At 38.4% G+C, this 22,346-nt stretch overlaps 2 protein-coding genes across 7 annotated transcripts in view; one reads left to right on the forward strand and one right to left on the reverse strand.

The window, feature by feature from the left end:
- EYS (eyes shut homolog) overlaps window positions 1-6,621 on the forward strand; it is a 1,407,877-nt gene extending 1,401,256 nt beyond the window's left edge. Inside the window, 2 exon segments of the mRNA XM_046639782.1 lie at window positions 4,607-5,796; window positions 6,580-6,621. Of these exon segments, the coding sequence (XP_046495738.1) occupies window positions 4,607-5,796; window positions 6,580-6,621 (1,232 nt within the window).
- Window positions 6,622-8,948: 2,327 nt separating this feature from the next.
- Window positions 8,949-22,346, reverse strand: part of PHF3 (PHD finger protein 3) — a 79,245-nt gene continuing 65,847 nt past the window's right edge. For all 6 annotated transcript variants that reach the window (XM_046639288.1, XM_046639291.1, XM_046639287.1 and 3 more), the window contains 5 exons: window positions 19,983-20,178; window positions 19,360-19,507; window positions 17,286-17,375; window positions 15,056-15,251; window positions 8,949-14,833 (listed from right to left, as the gene is read on the reverse strand). In XM_046639288.1, coding sequence (XP_046495244.1) covers window positions 12,717-14,833; window positions 15,056-15,251; window positions 17,286-17,375; window positions 19,360-19,507; window positions 19,983-20,178 — 2,747 coding nt within the window. In that variant the 3' untranslated portion in view covers window positions 8,949-12,716. The remainder of the gene's footprint in view (window positions 14,834-15,055; window positions 15,252-17,285; window positions 17,376-19,359; window positions 19,508-19,982; window positions 20,179-22,346) is intronic.

Consider the following 22,346-nt stretch of genomic DNA (forward strand, 5'->3'; position numbering starts at 1 on the left):
TATTCTTGATTTTCATTTTCATATCTGCCTCCAGAACTTTGACAAAGGCATTTGCATAGATACATTTCTACTTCAAAATATTTTTAAAATTTTACATTTAAGCTTTTCTTTTATCTTGTTTCTCAGAAAATGAAATTTTGGTATTGAGAAATAATTAAATCTGTTTATTTTGTTTCTCATAGTCAACAAAAATGGTGCCCTCATTTTCAAATCTAATCTAAGTAGTTTTTTTAAAGGTATCTTACTGTGCTGCTAAATGATGAGAAGATCAGATAATCAGACCAAAGTGTTTCCATGTCAATGCACTGGTGAAATACCTTCAAAATAATTTCAAGGAGAAAAGATGATCATTTCAAAGAAAAAAGATAACATGATTGACCTACAAAATATACCTTCGAAGATATTTGTTCCCCTGAGATTTCATATTTGGTTTTAAATTCATGATTAATTTAAATCTCCCTGTGAAAATGCCAAATGGGAAAATCACATGCAAACAGAAAATTTCTGTTTATAAATCAAGAGACATTAAAAGTCAGTTTCAGTTATTTTACTCCTAAAAAACCCGAAGTTAACCTTTGTATGATAATGACAGAAAATCAAGGGATATTCAGGCCATTCTGTCACTGGCCGAGAATGTTGTACCATAGTTTTATAATCAGTACAGTGGATATATATTTGTGTTTACGTATAGAGAATCAAAAGCTCATACACACCAACACACACAGAGGGGTAAGAGCACATGTTCTTACATCTGTTATTAAATGGCATTGTATTTCAGGTGGTGACAGTCAAGATTTTCCTTTTGTTCTGCCATTAGATACTAGTTACAAAGAGAGCTGAAAACAGATTTACTAGTTTCATGTAATGATTGGTGCTGTGTCTGACACTTACGTAAGGAAATCATGAAAACTTTAAAATAGTACAAACCTAAACTTCACATTCTCAGCCTTAGATTGACCTAAAGGTCATCATCAGATGAAAGGCATAAGCTCATTAGCAATCAGGTGGTGTAATCAAGTGCTGAAGTAGGCTTCATCTATTCAAGGTTGCACAGAATGCAGGTGGCTGTCCTGTACTTTGTACCTTTCCCAGGAGCCACCTCTGACAGATTCCAGCTCATCCTCTAGTAAGAGGAGCTGTCAGTTAAAAACACCCACACACTTAATGCACAATGCCAAAACCCACAAATTTAGATTTTCAGCAGCCAATTAGGTTTTCATATGTGGAAAACCAAATTCTCAATTAACAAGGTTTCTGTGTCTCCTTAGAGGTTAATAATTTGAATCATCTCAAATAGTGTAAAACTTAAAATAATTTGAAAATTATCCTAGTTGACTTTAGATCTCTGACTTTGGAAAGAGATTTTAAAGAGAGAAGTCCTTGGCACCTGCTTATCTGTTTCTGCTATGTATTTAATACCTTAACATGAGTTTTTGCACACATAAAAAATACCAATATTATGTTAAGCACAAATTAATCACAGATAGCCTGAATTCATCTTGATATAGTTACAATCCTCCCAGACAAATGTGTATTTAAAAAGCCTAGTCATCCACAACGTAAAGTTAAAGCAATTCAAACAATAAAAGACAAATAAAATTAGTTAATATTACCTTTGCTTTCCTTCTCTAGAGAAAAATATAAAACTTCCCTAATAGGCTGCACCTGTATCTCTTCCCAAATGTTAGGTCCTACAGGTCTCTTTGACCTGTGATGTGCACTGGGGAAGGCAGGGGATGGGTGTGGGCAAGGGCGGCACGGAGGGAGGGCCCGGCCCAGGCACGGTAGTAGCCGAAGTGAATTCATTCATGATCTTTCAACCATTTACGAGCTGTTCCTGGTAAGGACTGTCCACTAGCGGTGGACTTTTAACATTTACTTTAATGTCAATCTGAACTCATGACTCGTGACTACCGCACCATATTCTAGTCAACTAAAAGGCCCGCATGACAAAAAGTTGCTAATTCAGCTACAAGAGCAATTTTAGCTTCCAAGGCCACAGAAGGAGAGAAACCCCACTTTTTTTCTTTTTTTTTTGCCAACTCTTCATAAGACAAGAACACAGCAGCAAAGCCATGTTACAATAAGCCTTCCTTGGCAGCAGCTACTCTCCTTGCTCTTCCTGCTGGTTGGCAACTTGACCAGCGATGTCGCAGATCCCAGCTTCAGCCTTCCGAATCAGTTTTTAGATTCTTTTTATTCCAGTGTAGCTCTTCACTGTAAGATTGTTTACTATAGGACACTCTACAACACAAGTAGCAAGAAAAACTCCTTCCATAATCCTGAGAAAGAGAATTGGTTTGTAGCCACTGGCAGGCCACAAAGTATACTCAGAATGCTATAAATTTTTAAAACTTAATATCAATTATGTTTCATTGTTCTAGTTTCTTGTGGTATAAAAAATTTAAATGATTCAATTTGTATTTAATTTTTTCTTATATAACCTAAGTGTATAATGCTGCTTCTCTTTCCTTAGACTTAAAATGCTGTTGATGTTAGAAAATAAACTTGAGTTTTTTCCATTTGTTAGGAAGCTTTTGAAAAACAATTTACATATTATTATGTGAAAAAGATGTTTTATTTTTTGCTTTCAGCCAAAAACTAGTATTTGAAAAATACTCCAAATCATCTCACCTCACCTTCGTGTAAAGGTATTCTTAATTCACCAATTATTTATTGAGCATCTAATTATGTGCCCAGTGCTGTGCCAGGTGCTGGGGATAAACTATCAGCCAAATCACACACACACCCTGTTCTCATGAAGCTTCTGAGCTGGTGGATGAGTCAGCTACTAATCAGATAATGACAGATGTAATAACAGAGATTATATTGACTAGAAATTCTCTCTGACGAAAATGATTAAACCAGAGAATCATACTTTGCATGGGCTCGTACACTTTTCTCAGGTGGAAATGTTAGGAGGACGACCCTAGCTGCCAGGTCTCCCCACTGACCTGCACGGTCTGTGCGGACCAGCAGGGGGAGCAGAAAGGAAGGACGCTGTTTGCAGGAGGGAGGTGAGACAGCGCCGCATTGAGGAAGGGGGAAGAGGAGAATAGTAGTATGTGCCAAGAAACTTCCCTGGGAAAGGAAAGGAAAGGAATGTTTTACTGGTTGTGAAGTGCTAGGGGGAAGGGAAATGCTGTCTTGAGGAAGCTTTCTGCATGGTTTGTTGCGTAGACCACTTGGCTATGGTCTCAAAGGGCTCCCTTCTTTTCCCAGGCATGTGGAGTTGCATTTACTTTTCCTCTGGATGCCTCGCTGCAACTTCATACACATGCCAGGTCAGATTTGTTCACACATGCCTGTACAATTATAAAGTGAGATAAATATTGTGAAGGAGAGAAACATATTGCTATTAGTCACTAATAGGAAGAACCTAGCCAACTCTGGGGAATCAAGGAAGACTTCACTGAGGAAGAGGCGTTTGATCTGGGACCTGAAAGGTAGGTAGCAGTTACCTAGATGAGGTGGAGGAGCATCGCAAAAAGAAAACATGCACAAAGGTGATGAAAGCCTGACAAGGTCAGTGTTGCTGGAGTAAAGAGGAGGAATGGGGCAATACACTCCAGGTCAAGCTGGAGAGGGGCCCAGAACCCACAGAGCCTGATGGCTATGTAAAAGATTGTAGGTTCTTATCCCAACAACAGTGAGTGCCATTAAAGGGTAGCATAATGACAGACTTTCATTTGAAAAGATCACTTTCACTTCAGCGTAAATTAGAAAATTAATCAGAAAGGAAGGAGAGTCCGGAGCCTCTAGCAATAGATCAAGCCAGAGATGACAGTAAATTTAACTAAGGTGGCAGGAGCGAAGCGGACAGAATCGAGATGTTTACAATGAACAACATGCTAATAAATCATGTGATTATCGACTATCTTGTGATAAGTTATGTGTGTAGCAAAGAAAGGATGGTATCAAGGATCACACCTAAATTTTTGGTTTGAAAAACTGGATGAGTCACTCAACTCACTGAGTTTAGGTAGACTGGAAGAAGCCAGGCGTACGGGAGGAGGTTAACAAACGGAGACATGAGCTCCGGAGCTTGAGGTGCCTTTAAAACACCGGAGCAGAGATCTCAACTAGGGATTTGTACTTGTGTACTTGTAGTCAGAACTGGATGCCAAGGTCAGGGCTGAAACTTGGAAGAGCATAAAATATAAGAAAGGGTTTTCATAGCACCACTATCAACTGCTCTTATTTCTTTTACCTGCCTCCCCAATTTATGCCAAAAACAGAATCAGTGGCTTGCAGTAAAACATCCAACTTACTCATTTTTACTTTCACCCGTAACTAAAATCATCAAAGCAAAACCTCACTGTAACTTGGTACCACAGTACATTCATTCAGTGCGAAATATTTACAACTAGGGACTACTTATGTGGCCAAATCCTGAACAAAAGAATAGAGGATATGTGTATGAATGTATACCCGCATACTTCTACCTATAAATGGAAACGAAAGTCTCCAACATACTTGTGATCAAGATTTTGTTACTTTCTTTTCCAAAACCAAAACTTATTCAAGCAGCCAGAGAGGGCAAGAGTAGTTAATGGAGTAACATTTTACTGTTCCTAATTAAACTAGTTGTTTTCTTTCTTAACAGGTGATTTTTTATGTATCTCTTTAGTAAATGGTTCTGTTCAACTTCGCTACAACCTTGGTGACAGAACGATCATTCTAGAAACTCTCCAAAAAGTAAATATGAATGGAAGTACTTGGCATGTAATTAAAGCAGGAAGAGTTGGTGCAGAAGGCTACTTGGATCTGGATGGGAAAACTGTAACAGAAAAAGCCAAGGCTGAAATGAACTCCCTGGACACAAATACTGACTTCTATATAGGAGGAGTGTCATCCTTAAATCTTGTAAATCCCATGGCAATAGCAAATGAACCTGTAGGTTTTCAAGGTTGTATCCGAGAAGTAATTATAAATAATCAAGAACTACAGTTAACTGAATTAGGAGCAAAAGGTGGTTCAAATGTAGGCGACTGTGACGGGACAGCCTGTGGGTACAACGTGTGCACAAATAGGGGTGAATGTGTAGTAAATGGCACGACTTTTTCCTGCCAATGTTCGCCACCTTGGGCTGGAAACACATGTGACCAGTCTGCGTACTGTTTGAATAATCTTTGTCTCCACCAGTCTCTGTGTGTACCCGACCAGTCTTCTTCTTACCGTTGTTTGTGTACTTTAGGTTGGGAGGGAAGGTATTGTGAAAACAAAATTTCATTTTCAACTGCAAAATTTATGGGTAATTCTTACATTAAATACATTGATCCGGATTACAGAATGAGAAACCATCACTTCACTACTGTATCCTTAAATTTTAGTACTACTGAAACAGAAGGCTTAATTGTATGGATAGGGAAGGCTCAAAATGAAGAAAATGATTTTCTGGCAATTGGTCTCCATAATCAGTCCTTAAAAATTGCAGTTAACTTAGGAGAAAGCATCTCTGTACCTGCGATTTATAGCAATGGCACATTCTGTTGTAATAAATGGCACCATGTAATTGTATCTCAAAATCAGACTCTTATTAAGGCCTACCTAGATGACAATCTAATTCTCTCCGAGGATATCGATCCACACAAAAAATTTGTTGCTCTAAACTATGATGGTATTAGTTATCTAGGTGGCTTTGAATATGGTCGAAAGGTAAATACTGTTACTCAAGAGATTTTCAAGAGAGATTTTGTTGGCAAAATTAAAGATGTATTTTTTCAGGATTCAAAAAAAATTGAGTTAATTAAATCAGAAGGATACAATGTTTATAATGGAGATGAACAAAATTAGGTTACACGAACTACTACTGGCAATTATAATCTACAAAATATACATGTAAATGTAGTTATTTTGGCAGTTATTTCTTTGGCACATTGTTTACTGGAAATTGACTGTTTACTATTACCTGAGATAGTCTAAATGCTATCATCTTTTATATAAGCTTACAAAATATAGCTAAAGAAAAGATTCTGGTCATTTTCCCTATATTCAATTTATCTGTAAATATGTTAATTCCTAAGTTTTCACTCCATTAGTTCATTTAGTGTTTATTCATTTGTGAATTGTTTTCAAATAAAATTTAGGTGGGAATGAATCAGCATTACATACAAAGAAAAATCAGAAAATAAAAATGCAACTTATTAACTGAAGGAAAAATAAAAATTATATAAGGAAATATAACCATAGTCTATAGTATGGCTCAGCTATGAATAGCTATATGATTACAATAATGTGAAATCTGAATATTGACTTAAACCAAAAATTTTTACATTGACTGTGGGAAGGTGGAAGGTGGGGGGAAGGAGAGTTGGTTGGTGAGAGTTAAATCCTTATCTTCCACAGTAAGTTATCAACTGATATCTCTGTAACAGAAAAAATAGCTATATGTGCCACTTACAAGTATGAAGGCAAATATCCTAAGAAATGTCTAAAAGAATTCAAAGTGGTTACTTCTGGAGAGAAGAGCAGTGCAGACACTGTTGCATTCTGTTTATAAACCTTGTAAAATTACTATGTACTTATACAACTGATCAAACTTAAAAATGAAACTTCATTCATGTTTAACTTTTCAAGTCTACAGGCCTCAAAATTGGGCATAAAACAGGTTCTGAATAATGCTATTAAAAATTATTGTCCTGATAATATCTGTACCATTAAAAGTATAACTTGAGAAAGTGCACGTTGCCCAAACACCAGTTACCGACACAATTGTGAACAGCATTCTCACCCCCAGCACTGCAGACTGGGAGTCAGTTATCGCTGCTGTCAGCATTTTCAGAGTTTGATATTGATGACAACTTTGGCACCAAAAAAGCAACTGACAACACATAACTGACACAAAGCACTAATAGGTAGAATAGGACGATGTGGAGAAAGAAAATCTTGGTGTAAGCAGCATGTAAAGTTTGAAGGGAAAAATACATAATTATTAAATGGAGAAAAATCTTTAGGAAGAAGACTGATGCATAGATAGCTTCTCAATGCTATTAAGCAGCAAAATTTGCCTGTGCAGGTTCCAGTCTATAAAAAGAAACTAAGCAATTTATCATTCGAAAAACTTTACAGATTTCTTCTTTCCCTTTTTGCCTTGTTATTTTGCCACTCCATTGCAACCAGAAAACTAGACCTTCTTGGAAGGCGCTAGAACCAAAGTTAAGAACTTTGGCACCATCCACTAAGACACAAATTGCCCCATACGAACATTAGAAAGTGTATCAGCAAAATATAATATAATGTAGAATTGCAAAATGTCTATACATTGATTCAAAGGGGGTTTTTTGGGGGGTGAGGGGAGGTAGTGAGGCAGACTGTCCCTGAGCTAACATCTATGGCAATCCTCCTCTATTTTCTTTTGTATGTGGGACACCGCCACAGCATGACATGATGAGCAGTGTGTAGGTCTGTGCCCAGGATCTGAACACGTGAATCCCAGGCCACCACCTGGCCAGCCCCCCAAATCTAACTTTTAAAGATACACATTTTATGTATCAAGCAAAGAAAGCGGTTCAATGGAAGGTTACAAAAGCTTACGGAAACTCTGAACCACACCCCCATCACACTGGGCCACAGGTTCTCTCACAAGACAGTGGGCTTTTCCTCAAAGCAGCGCTTCCCAAAGTATAGTCCAAGGACCCCCAAGGGCCCCTCGATCTTCTCAGGGGATCCACAGAGTACTTCCTTTCCCAAACGCAGTGAAGCCAAATTTTCTCCATATATTTCAAACAAAATGACATAACGCAAAACATTGCAGAAGCAGATAAGAGAATCTAGCTGTCTTAAGTTAGATGTTGGAGATACGCGAAAATGAAAACAAATGACTCTTATTACTAAACTGATTTAGTTTGGAAGTTATTCTTCATAAAAATGTTGTAGTAAGACAATGGGGTTATCGTTGAACAAATTAACAAATATTTTTAAAATTTGTAACAGTTTAATTTCTAATATGCTAAATAACGATAAAATCCACAAAAAGAAAAGCTCTTTAGCGTTCTCAATAATTCAGAGTGTAAACAGGTCCTGAAAACAAAACGTTTGAGAACTGTTGCTTTAAAACGCTGCTGCTCCCAGCTGCAGTTCGCCCTGAGATGTGGCACTCGGCTACCACACTGCGAGCTCCACGAGGCTGGAGGCTGCCGGTGCTCTCACCACTGAATCCCAAGAACCTAGCAAACGTCTGCAGAATAGGCACAAAAACTGAAAACCGCTACCTAGAGATTCTCTTCTAAGTCAACAGGATTTGGTGAAAACATTTTTTTTTACCCTAAAATCCAAAATTTCATGTGGTGACTTATCCACATTTTTCATTTTTGCTATCCTACTGATGGTGTTGAAGATCTCTCGTGTGATACACTTTTCCACCACAAATAAAAATAACGGATCCTGGAAGACCTTTAAGATAATTTTACTATAAATGTTACGATGCTTCTAAAATGAAGCGTTGAATGTAAACAGGAGAACATTTTTTAAAGTAAGGTGAAATCCCTAAGCCAGGGGATGGCAGTAGTATTTACCTTCTTAAAGACTCCTTTTAAGAGTTAGTTCCTGCAAAAAACCATTAGTTTGGGAGGGAAAGTATTCTCTTAACATAAGGAATGTTTTTAAAAGACAGCTTGGGCAGATATATATATATATATATATATATGTCTGTGTGTGTGTGTGTATATGTACACACACACACACTCAATTATGTCATAGAAGCAGCAAAGGTATTTGGGGATCCTGGGAGGTATAGTGGATTCACAGCCTTTCCTTTACACATGTTGAGTTCTCCCCAATGACTCGGTTCTGCATCTGTAAGATGAAAAGCAGTGCACTCATGTTTTCAAGACCCTTCTCGCTATTATGTTTTTCAACTGACCCATTCATGTACCCTCTTGCTCTATACATGAATTACTGAAATTATTTATGAAACAGGAATCAAAGAATCAAGAGTGTTTGGCATCTTTTTAAAAGCAGCAACCAATTTTATTCGTGATTTGCTTTGGGAGACAAAAGTCAAGTGGTGAGTATGTCTACTGCCCTTTCTGTCACCAGTGAGTGGTCACCTGATCAGTTTTAGAGGGATCTGAAAAGATGGGAATAGCGCAACTGGTATATTCGAATGTGGAAATTAAATAAACTATTTGTTTTAATAAGATCTCATTCATTTGCAAGCTCTCATAACGCTTTTAAACTTGATTCATATTCTTCTTTAAAAATACAGCTTCTATTAAAAAGAACAGCTGATCATAAATTTACCACTTAAGTAGGTTTATATGTTAATCCAAACGCATATACACACGTTAACATGCACGCAGCTTAAGTTGTCATTCCATTCTCTTCCCTATTGTTGGTATTATTTTTCTTAACTTTTAAACGTATTTACTATGGCCTTAGATATTTTCTAACTCCAAACACTTAAGATTCATTAGTTCACTCACAACTAAGCTACAATTAGCAAGTCAAGAGCTGTGCTAAATAGAATAATGGCCCCAAAGTTGTCCACATTCCAATCCCTGGAACCTGGAAACATGTGAGATTTCACAGCAAAGGGGAATTAAGGTCACAGATAGAATTGAGGTTGACAATTAGTGGACCTTAAAATAGGAAGATTATCCTGGATTATCTAGGTGGACCCAATGTCATCACAAGGGTCCGTAAAAGTAGAGAGGGAGTCAGAAAGGAGGGTCAGAGACAGCACCATGAGAAAGACTCTGCCCCATGCTGGCTTTGAAGATGGAAAAGAAAGTGGCGGGCCTCTAGAGCTGGAAAAGGCAAGGAGATGCGTTGTCCCCTAGAGCTTCCAGAAGGAATGCAGCCTTCTGACACTCACTGAGATCCACATCAGACTTCCAATCTATACAAGTGTTAGATAAATTTGTGTGGTTTTAAGCCACTAAGGTTGTAATAATTTGTCACAGCAGCAACAGAAAACTAATAAAAGAGGACTGGAGAGCGAGGATTTGATATGAGCTTGCAGACCTGCACAGGAACCCACAGGGGGCGGGCTGTGTCTTCCTGCTCACTCTGAGGAGTCGGGCTGCTCAGGAAGGGTTCAGACAGGCCGGCGGCACTGGGAGAGAAAGGGTTGTGGAAGGTACCCACAATGACCAGGCTTTGTCCTCTACCCGGTTCTCAGTCCTCAGACTGAGAGATCCCACAACTGCCATGCACAAGGACTGTGGAGAAAAGCAGAACTGAGCCAGTTCCAGCTCTGACAACAGCAGTCTAACCTTGGGCAAGTTTTTCAACTTTTCTAAGTACCAGTTACCTCAGCCCTAAGATAAGTCTCCGCCTTTCAGGCCGACCAAGGTTTCTATAAAGCGCTCGGCACAAGGTCTAACACACAGAGGGTCCCGGGCTTTCTTACTGCCACAGGATTACAAGGAGGGAACTTCCTAGGCAGAGATACCGCCTACACTTTACTCAGTAGAGGAATGTATAAACTATCTTAAGATGGTTCTAAATTTCAAAAAGCATTGAACTGTTTTTAGAGCAAGTTTTCCTTAAAACAGGAGAAACTGAAAGATGAACTTCATATAACTGACTAGCTTGTTTTGTAAAGCTGGTTGTAGGTGAGACTTAAAGACTGAGAATGCCTTTGGGTCTACTATTCACTGAAAACTTCTCTCATTTTCCCTTTCTGTCCTCACGAGTTAGAACCTCAAGCAGTCGATATGCCCAAAGCTGCTCCCCACAACATTATCAACGGGCGGGGTTAGGAGACCTGGTTCTAACATTCACTGGCCCTGTAATCCAGGAGCCAGTCATCACTAATAGCGATCTACATGGGATGTATCAAGATCCAAGGAGATGTGAAGGAAGAATTTTAAAGTAAGCATCACAACAATATGTATAAGAAACAGCTGCCTCAGAGGTCATCGAAAACTGACGTGGAGGCTTTCTTCCGCTCGTGAAGCCATTCCTCTTGTACCCTGCAAAAGAACTCCGGGGTATGATCAACCCCCAACCAGAGACATCAGTGAAAGCAGACTCACAACACACACATCTGAAATCAAAGCTAATTTTTTGGATTTGAGGTGGGGTTGTTTTGGTAAAACATTGACAACAATTTCTTCATAATGGTGTAAGATGATTGACCTTAGGTTTTGTCCGTTTGCAGACTAACTTGTTTTCTAACAATTTGCAAATGAAAAGTAGACCAAAATTAAACAAACTTTATTTTAATACAAGTCCTCTGTTTCAGAACTTTCATGATGATAAATTTCAGAGGAGAAGAATGACAAAAAAAGGGTATAGAGTTGTTGCAAACTAGACAAAATGTGTGGTTTTGAATTTCTGCTCCTCTTCTCTCCAGTGAGAAAAGCAAGGCTGATTCAGTTTCAAAACCTATTTTTAACTCTAATTTTAAGAAAACAAACTTTACCTTAATTTCGTGAAGTCATTCATATTTTTCTTCATTAATATAGGTAAGTAAAAACACTGGTTTTTCTCTTTTTGGTCTCAAGTGTTAGTATCATTTGGTAGCTATTGCTTTAAATTACAGCAATCAAAACAGTATGTCCTTTAGAGTGTAAATTAACTTAAGTGTGGATTACCAATAGCCTCCATGTGATTGTATTTCAAGCAAAACTAGAATATGAAATTGTAGAGTGACCCCCAAACAAGTTAGGGTTAATTACACATTTTACAAAAAGATTCACGTTTCTCTTATATACAAAGTTCTGTGGTCTTACAATGATTAGTGTACCAAATTTTGACGGCGCACCACTTTTCAGAAACATACCTAGAAAGTGGGCTTTAGCGGCAGTTTTTCAGCTGTAGTTCTAAATTCTAGCCTCTTCAGAACTACATGACTTATCTCCACAGCCTATAACCTAAGATAAAGAAATCGTTTTTCTCCCTCATCTAATGCTCGACATAGCTATGCCTACGTTCTTGGCTGAGTAAGAGAATAAAAATGTCTGAAGGTAATTAAAGCTTTAAAGAAGAAATTGTTTTACTACCGAATTTCAAATCACACACACAAAATAGGTGAGAAATTCTTTTATCATATTTAGAATCAAAATATCCCTTAAAATATTTACATTTTACAGTAAAAAGGATAGCAAAACACAAGATCATGTACAAGCTGAAGTATTCAAGTTTCCGAAGAGCCAAAAAGGAAAAGGAAAATAATGCCTACCACAAAGCTGTAGTATATGGTAATAAATGCCTTCAATGAGTGGAAATTAAAGCAATAAATGTACTCCTTGGGCTTCTGATTCTTGGTCAAAAATTGCTCAACTAAATGATTAATATAATCCGATTATGAAGTTGCTTGGCTTTTTGTTGCTCCTCTACAGTTTCTGTAAAAACAGTGCAATTTAAAACAAACTTACAGAGCACACGTTACTCTCAAATTAGTCAGTATATAAAGGACATTCACTAGAGGCAGTAAATATATTCCATAGTTAACCATATTTACCAATTAAGAAATAAAACTAAAATTTCTAAGCCTTTATTGCATATTAATAAAACAAATCTTTGAATATACAGCAATGTAAAACTTTTAAAAATATTAAATTCCTATAACTAGGGACAGTGGTGTGAAGAAGGGATGATGAGCACTGGCACAGAGCGCTCTGCACCAACACACAGAATTTATTGTTCTGCAAACCACCAATATTAAAAATTTAAAAGATGGCACAATCCTAGCAGGCAATCGTAAAGTCTGTAAGATACAACATTTAACAGTTGTTTAAATGCAATCTTGAAGCAGCCTGCAAACTTTACCTTTTGCTTTTCGCTCTGTCAGTGTGGTCCCTATCTTTGTGGTACCTATCTCTGTCCTTTTCTCCATCTCTATGTTTACTTTTCTCTCGCTCTTTGTCCTTCTCGTGGTCTTCACTTTTAGGTTTATCTGGTTTCTTGTCTACACTCCTGCCATCTCGGCTTGCTTTCCCGTCTACGCCTCGATCACCGTGTGATGGCCGAGCCTTCTCTTTATCTTTATGCCCTTCCTCCCTGCTTTTTCTGTCTCTGTCCTTGTCTTGGGTTCTGTCTCTGCGTCTATGCCTTTCAGATTCTGGCTCCCATTCCTTTTCATGTCGCTCTCTTTTCAAGTGGTGTGAATCACTATAAAATCTCTGGCGATCCCCTTTACCCCTGTTAAACGGCCTATCCAGTTGCTGTTGGTCTTGCCTACCCCAAGGGTCACTATGGCGCCTTTCTGGTCTCCGAATGTCTTTAACCTGGTAAAAATTTTGTGGGCCTATATACCGTGATGCTTGTGAAAGGGGACCCATCATACGCTGCGGCTGGCCTGCCAGATGAACAACAGGTGGCCAGGGAACCATGGGATTCTGAGGAAAGCCAAAGCCTGGAGGGGGGAGTAACGGAGGTGGCAGATGTGGTGGGAATCCAAACATGCCTTGTGGGGGGAGCTGAGGGGGTCCTGGGAATGGAAATCCAGGGGGGCCAGACTTGAGATGCTGAAGGTTGGGCTGCTGTGGCCTCATGGGGGAAAAGTTTGCACTTGTTCTGGGGCTGGTGCTTCTGGAAGCAAAGTTGATGCTTTTAGAAGGAAATTCTGATTGACATGTGTTTCCAAGTTCAAAATGAGATGTTGCCGCTGCCGATCCTCTTCGAAATGGGTGTACAGTTTCAATATTTTGCATTAAAACCTCCTCCTGTAAGGGTTTTGCTTGTTCTGTTTGAGAAGTATGTAGGTTTTCTACTGATGGTGAGTTTTGTGCAACTCCTGAATTATCACTCTGCTGAACACATGAGTTTTTCTCCACAGAAGACAACTTTTCCTCTACATTGACTTGCTCTGTTACATGCTCCTTTTGTAAAAGACCAGGCAGGGTGTGTTTTTCTCCATTCCGGCAACTATCTCCATCTTTGCTTTCTGAAGCCGTGATCTGCTGACTTCGTCCTGCTGCTTGCCTAGGATCCCTTTTCAGGTTGATAAACTGCGGGGACCTTGTCGTAGCAACAAGGTTTTCACTGCAACTCACATTACCATCTGTGTTTCCTTTTCCTACATTAGACCTGCACGGAGAACTAGTATTTGAAGTCCGATTATCTTGCGAATTACTCTCTTGATCTTGTAGCAGCTGTCTTTTTAAGGTTCTCTCTTTACTCTCCACAGTTTCCTCTTGTTTTGACTGAATTGATAAGTTTGTTAAGAATGCTTCTGTAGAAACATCTGGTGGTTTACCTCTGAGACTAAGATTTGTCAATGGCCCAGGAGAAAGGGAAGAGGACCCCATTACTGATGTTTCTTCTCCTGCCACCACTGAATTACCTATAGATTCTGAATGATCATCTACGTTAACCTTTACTTCCTTGGCTTCACTGTCAGCGACTTCCACTGTATCTGTTTTCTCTGCTTTGGAGTTGGCTTGCTCACTTATAAACGGAATTTCTTTAAGAGTGTTTTGTTCTGTCACTGACTGAGCCTGTTCATATACCTGACCAGTAGTGCCCAAAAGGCTCTGCAGTATATCGTCCACTGGAAGAGGTTTGTTTGCTAATTCCAGAGTAGAAGGTTGATTTTCCCAGCCAATCAATACCCCAGGAAGGAACCTCAAAGGTTTTGGTGGCTCCTGTTTGGTTACCTCCACTAAAGGTTCAATTACTGCAGGAAGGTCTTCCTGAAGAGTTTGCTGAGGCTTATTTCTCTGCTTGTGTAATACAGTTGTAAAAGAATTAAAAAAGTCATTTTCTTCCTCTGGGGCATCCTCCGTGGAAACTTCTATTTTGCTTTTCTTATCAGGTGGCAATGCTATCGGCACACTTTCAGGAGTCTCGGCGGTGTGGCTGGCACTAGCACTGTGCTGCCGCTTCAGTTTCTGACGAATAATTAAGCCCAACAACAGATTAGGTCTATGCAGCTCAAGCCCTGTATAAAATCAGAGACATCAATTAACAGTCACTTTCAATCATTAGAATACAGGGTGAAATTTTGCACCTAGCTTCTTATAGCCTAGTAACTGGGTGCCTGTCCCTGTCAAGTCAGCCCTAGAAGGCTGGGTCCTGAGAAAGCAAGCAGGGTCCTTTTCTCACTCTGCTCCCACCTCCCACTTCATTTTATTCATACTCTAGTATTAAAATGTATACCTACCAGGTCCATCAAAAGGCACAAGAGGGTGTGGAATTTTATCTGCAGCACCCAAAGGAATAAGGTACATATCTTTAACCTGCTTCATGTTGTTAGCAGCTACTCCATAGCGCTTTCTGCTGCTGAAGTATGCAAACAGCAAAGTATAAGAAATCTGATCTTCTTCAGTTACGGGTGTGAAGCGAACCACACAAATTTCCTATTCAAGAAAATAACAAACGGTTATTTAAAATAATAACCCAAACAACAGCTTGGTTTTAAACATCATTTCTCAATTAGTAATAATCTATTGAATTTTACAATGATGATTAATAAGTAACTGGTTTACCAACTTAAATGCAGATAAGAATACTCAAAAGGAAACAACTCTTAGGGAAAGATCTTTGCTGATCCATTGATGGATTTGTTTTATCTGAAGGTGTCCCGTAAGAAATTGAGTCCCAAGGTAATTATATTTGCTCAAGGTGACACATTTGTCAGTGGCAGAGAAGATATTTAAACCCATGTCTTTTGATATCTGTATTATATCTTCACACCCAACATTATAACCTCCACAAAGGGCTGCCTGTGTTTTCGGCACACTGCAAATTAACGGCACCCACTCACAGCACCCTACCATGTACACACTGACACAGACACACAAATCCACTGGGTTTGAATTTAGATATAAAGGGGGATGGGTGAAACGACCTCAAATACATAAAGGCCGTCAATTTTGTAAAATCATATGACTGACTGAGGAACTTATTTGCTTGCCACTGGGCTCTTGGCTTTGTTTCAAATAGAAAAGACAGTATCGATTTGGTATTAACATAGTAGTGCAAAGAAAATGGATGCTTTTTCGTGAAGGTATACAGTCAAAATAGGGAGAGCCAGATCTGTCGCAAAGCCTAAAGTGACGCAAGATCCTAGAGAAAACATGTGCGTGAAGGAGCTGAACTACGGCTCTAGCTTTTATAAAAGGTCTGTCATGTAAACTGCCCTCTTTCAGAGGTAACAACTATTCGTGCACTTCAGTCAGCTCCAGACGGAGGTACATTATACGGTGTCAGGCAGTAATATATGGGTAGATCAAGAGTGATTCCCAAAACGTCCAAGAATACTAACTACTTGCCCGTGACTTTTGCTGTCATCAGAAAGTGACAGCAAAGAAATGCAGTAACTCTTTGAACAGAGCTTCAAAGTCTATTTGTATCCTAACACTGTATCAACTTAAATTCTAAAATCTATATTGGAAAAAAATATTCTTTTCAGCTTAAGATCGATCATCCATTTTGGATTATTTGAGACTCCTAACCGTATCTTAAGAAAGAGATAAAAAATTAATGTTCCCTCAAGATTTATTTTTTGAATGTCTATAAACATGCTAGGTACTATCATCTTCAGAGGGAAGACGATTTCTTCTAATGATTAACTTTTCCTGTGGAGTACTGTTCTATGAGTTAAAAAATGATAGAAAATACAGAGAGAGAAAAGAAAAAGAGAAATATTATTGTGATGGAGGCTACTAACTACCTCCCAGTATCTCCTCTCCTCCTCTCTTCCTCCTACAAAGATAAGTCCTTCCCTTCTACCTGGGCGCACAGCCGTTCCCAGCCCCATGAGGAGCTGTGTAAGCAAGGCTGGGTGACTAAATGCTTGCCAACAGAAGTGAAACAACAACTGCAATTCTAGGCCTAGCTGTTAAAAGCACAGGATGAGCATTCTTCATTTTTATCCACTTGGTGCTGATAAGTCAGCTTGCACCATGTTTGACTGATAAGGGCGACAGTCTTGGAAATTGCAAAATACAAGATCTTCAGAAGGAGCCTGGTCCCTGAAGGGTCTTGTAGAGCCAGAGCCACCTGGCCACCCTGAACGACCATAACAGAAAAACAAACTTCTGTTTTCTTTGAGCCACCGTATTCTAGGGTCTTTCTGCTGCAGCAGTTGAACCTACGCCCTAACTAAACTAAATGTCTATAATCCAAATAGGCAAACTTCAAGGATGTATCTCAAAACTTATTCTAAAACATTTCTTCCAAAACTCTGACAGAAGTCACTGAGAGAGCATATCAGAAGGAAAAAAACCCACAGAAGGAAAGCTGACTGTCCTGAGCCTTAGCAAATAGCTGTAGCTCAGTCCTGTCGGCATCTTAAGTAGATGAGAATGTGCACCGGCTCCCTCTCCGGGGCACCTTGCATAACGACTCTCAGCGGTTTACTTCTCAAACATGTCCTCATGCGTCCTTACCTTGGTTCCTGAAGCTTTAATTTTTTCCACATAATCCCAAACTGTCTGAGGTGATATCCTGCCTCCTACTTGAATACTATCTGGTAGATCCTGCGGTAAAAAATGAAGGTGGTCAATGTATACAGAATATCTTTATTACAATATTCATACTTCATACAAATTCAGCTCTAAGACTAATTTGAAATGGCAATAAAAACCAAGTACACAAAAAGACTATGAAATGCGTCAGGGAACAGATCAAAGTACAGGGACAGCAATTAGGCTTTTCCTCCAGCGTCATCTCCAAATGACTGAGGTGGGTGCCCAAAACAGTTAAGAAAGACTCTGAGGTCATGTCAGTTCTCAGCAGAAAAGACAGGCACAGAGAAGGAAGGGTGGTAAGCACCCCACACTCACAATCCAGGAAGAGCACAACAGTCTTCAGAACATGAGGGAGCCTGGAGAGCATGCCCCAGTCCTGCTTTTCAGGGTGCTAGTAGGCAGGGGTAGGCCTCAATCACTAACAGCTGGATTTCGGATGTTACTGAGTGGAATTACAGAGTAAATTTTTTCAGAGAACAGAATAACATTGTAATAATGCCAGCTTCTTTTTTTTAAAAAGGCACAATCTTTCTGAAAACAGAAGACTATACATAAAATCAAGAACTGTGCAATTAAGAATATTTAAAACTTTAATCAGTATCTATTTTTTCCATGAAAACAGAAAAATCATAAAAAGTATAATTAATTGATATTAAATTCAATTAAGTTTATTTAAATTATTAATTGCTTTAAGTATTTTATTTCAAATTTTAGTCCAAATCAAACTAAAAATAAGAGAAAGAAGTGGCGTTCTGGAAAGCAACCATATAGACACTGGTTCAGAAAAGAGAACAGTTTTGTTTAAAAATCAAAAGGTTCCCATAGTTCAGGACTTAATTCTCCATTTAAAAGAAGAACTGCCTTCACCATGGACTAACCAAAGTCTAAATTTCTAAACAGATTTGTTCAAAAACAAGGACACCATGGGTCCATTTAATTTTTCTCTTATAAAATAGGCATTTCTGAAGTATTATTTGCCAACCAAACTATACGTAAAAGTAATAATTAGTTGTTTATTAATCAAAAGCACAACTGCTAAACAAACTGATCAACATTAGATAAGCAACATTACATTGCGTTAAACTAATTTCAGTCTAATACAAAGAAAAGTAAAGTTTAGGGTAGTCTTAAAAGGAACAGGCATATATTTAATTTAGGGTTTTGAAATACTGAAAAGAATTTTTTAAAAAACTTCTGCCTTTATGGTCAGCAGACCGAGAATGAAGGAAAAGGCTAATGTTAGACATAAACATAATTTACAGCAAATATAATTTCAACAAAAATACAGTACACATGCACTGATTTATTTTTCTTCTGCATAAACACAGAAAAATGCAAACTTTCTTCGAAACAGTTAAGAAATGTCATACTTTCTCATTTGTCATAATATGGTAATATTACAGCTGCTTATTTTCCATCAATATTGCATAACAGTCCCTTCCTATTCCCTCAGGTATAAAACCAACCAAGGGCACCACTGCAGCAGCTGTGGTCACTGGTCTCCTGGGACTGTCAACTAGCTGTAAACTTTCCGCTACGGTCTGTATCTTGTTCACAGAAACGGGCAGGTAAGAACCACGGCCATGAAGCTGGGAAACACAAGCAGTAGGGAACCAGAAGACTCGCGAACAGTGAGGAATCTTCCTGCCAGGCTAACATTGGAAGCCATAAGTATGTCAACTGTTTTTGTAAATCTGTATCTAAAGATACAGACTCCAATTTTCAATTCTCTGACACAGTGAAGTTACATCTTGGAAAGGGTGTAGGAGAGATGGATTTAATACTTTCAGAGCACAGTCTTCGACAGTTCGAAAATGCCATTTGTGAATTCCTAATTCCATTAACTGAACAGTTTAAGGATCACTGTCAATAAGTATTTTTTATTATGAATGAAAGAAATACTTTATTATTTTATTATGTTGTTTCCATGCTTACTCCTTTTAGAAACACATATGTCAATCCAGGCACACAAGGGCAGGAAAGTTCACAGTACCTCCGTCAAGTACTCAGGGGAGCCAGACACTGGGTAAGCTTTGGTAACGAATTTTGCCACAGAAGGCATGTTGATAAAACCCTTCCAGATGAAGTTCAATCGAGCCAGGAAGGTAGACTCAACTTCCACAGTTCCAGGCATCTCTGGACTAAAAGATGACATTAAAATGTTTTCAGTCTAAAGATATGCTCATGAATAAATGCATTTTCCACTTAGTCATCAATTATTTCTATTTTATAAAGGCTATCGGAGCTTCTATTTTCACTTTATAAAATTATTTTCATATTTATACGGTCATATTTTACAAAGAGATCCCTCTTGATTGGCTTAGATGGACTAAGGTCCAGAGAAGTGCAAGCAATTTTTCTTTAATGACCTATCTCCTGCCTCTTGGGACTAACATAATTAAAGGGAATTTTAATGTCAAGTCCCCAATACACTCAAATTTCTAAACTAACTTTCAGAATCATTCTTTCATCTCAGTTAGAGTATAGGAAGATACAGTTACTTTCTCAAAAGAAAGGTTCCTAAGACATATGCCACTTTTCTGTTTTTGAAGACCTCCAAGTATAACTTCACAAAGATCTATAATGATTATTATAGAAATAATAAGAGAAAATTACCGAGGAGCAGGTGAGAAGGTTGACTTCGGAGACTCTTGTTTCTCCTCTTCAAAAAATTCAGAAGCCAAAATATTTGAGGTTGAAGACAATGCATCTGCTATACTTTCCGCTTCATTGTCTGAATGTTTACGAGATACTCCAACAACCACCTTCACTTTTTTTGGAGAAAGATCATCTACAGGTGGTGCCATTCGACCTAACAGAAGACACCAAAATAAACCATTTTTGTAAACTAAAATTTCTATAACTTCATCCTCTTTCACTTCTAGTTATTCCATTTCCCTGACTGAATTGTTGCATAACCATACATTACCTGGGGTAATTGCTAAGTATCATTTTTCATACTGAGTTAGATTACACCTCTCTGACTGATGTGAAAAATTAGGAAAAGAGGATGTTAAAAACTCAAGACAAGGGGCCGGCCCCATGGCCGAGTGGTTAAGTTCCCGCGCTCCACTTCAGTGGCCCAGGGTTTCACCAGTTCGGATCCTGGGCACGGACATGGCACTACTCATTAGCCCATGTTGAGGTGGCGTCCCACATACCACAACTAGAAGGACCCACAATTAAAATATACAACTATGTACTTGGGGGGTTTGGGGAGAAAAAGCAGAAGAAAAAAAAAAAAAACTCAGACAAGCTGAAATGGAAACATTATAACTAGAAGCTAAAATAGGTTTCTTGATTCCCTAGCAAAATTTTTTTAAGTAAACTACACCAAACTCCAAATCTTGAGAAGTAACTTGAAGAAGTGAGTAAACCAAATATATATCCTACCCTGTGTTACACACAGCAGCAGTTCATGACATACATCCACAGTGCACTGCTACTTAGTCACTGAACAGGAAAAGTTTAGTAAAGTTTAGAAAACGATATTGGTTTTAGGCTATAGCATCAAGAAGGAAAAATCACTCAAAACTTTCTGAAAATAGGTCAAGTCTAGTAGTATTTAACATATTTTTGTGTGCTACTATTACACTTGCTGAAATATTACAGAAATTACTAAAATTAATAGAAATAACAGAGTATTTTTCAAGATTTTTCCCAGACAAAACAACTAAATGGGTGTACTTAAAACTACTACTACACGTGGATAGCTTTCTTTAGGGATAACAATGTCTAAAATCACACTGCCCTCTGCGACATTACCATTGTACAGATTGTAAAATATGCAAACAAATTTAATTTTGAGAAGATACGATTATTTTCATTATAGGAAAATTACTTCACTTATAATACATTTCATCTAGTCCCTAGTACAACGATGGAAGGCAGCATATCAACTAACCCGAAGAATTTTTCACGTTACTGAACAAGGTACATATCATTCCTTTAGCATATACTACAGCAAAAAAATAAAAATTGAGAGCCACACCTCTAGAGTTTTAAAAAAACTCTTGACCCCCCATCATTACCAATAAACTGAACATAAACTTAAACTCTTCCTTAACACACCCCAATTTCTTATGCCCTAATTCAATCAGTCTCCAACATCTGTCAATATTACCTAACTTGAGTATCTCAAAGCCTCTGGTTATTTCCATCTCCAACGCTACGACTCTAATCAAAATATCTCCATCTCCCACTTGGACTAGTGTAGAGGCCTCCTATCTAGTCTCTCTCTTTTCTCTCTCGGCTTCTTCCACGGTAATCTCTACTCAAGAGAGATCTTCATAAAATTCCAATCTCATCATTCCTCTCCTAAAAACCTTCAAGAGCTATCCACTGCTCTTAGATAAAGAACCAAAATCTTTAATGTGGCCTCCAAAAGTAGATTTTCAGCATTTTTTATCGTGATCTGTAAAGTAGTATTTTCTATCATGATCTAGGACTTACACACACACACACTTTTGTGTGTATGTGCATGCATGCATGCATGTCTGTATATATATGTATGTATTTTTTTGTTTTATATAAGTAACTGGAAGTGAAGTTTCACAAAGCCATACTTATAAGCGCAGTTCATCATATTTTCTATTCTGTTCTTGTTTTTCAAAACACTAGCTACTACTTACACTAAAGTGATTTCACCACTACCAGTAAGTTGTAATCTGATTTAAAAGGCAATGGATGTAAGACATTATAAAATCTGATTTCTAAATCTCTCTTCAAACAAATCACATGCCTCTTTCCTCTTCTTGAATTCAGTTCAAGCTCCTGTCATTCCCAGTATCTAGAATGGTCTTCCCCTCTCTTTCCAGGCACACTTCTCAACCTTCATGTCTCAGCTTAAATGTCAATTCCCCAGCCAAGCGGTCTCTAAGGCCCTGCATAGGCGAGGTCTTCCTGCAAGCTAAATTCACTTGTAACAACTATACTGTACTTCTGTAACTCAAAGCATCACCTGCCTGCCTTTCCCACTAG

The sequence above is a fragment of the Equus quagga genome, chromosome 15 (genome assembly GCF_021613505.1).
Source record: "Equus quagga isolate Etosha38 chromosome 15, UCLA_HA_Equagga_1.0, whole genome shotgun sequence".
Lineage (NCBI taxonomy): Eukaryota > Metazoa > Chordata > Mammalia > Perissodactyla > Equidae > Equus > Equus quagga.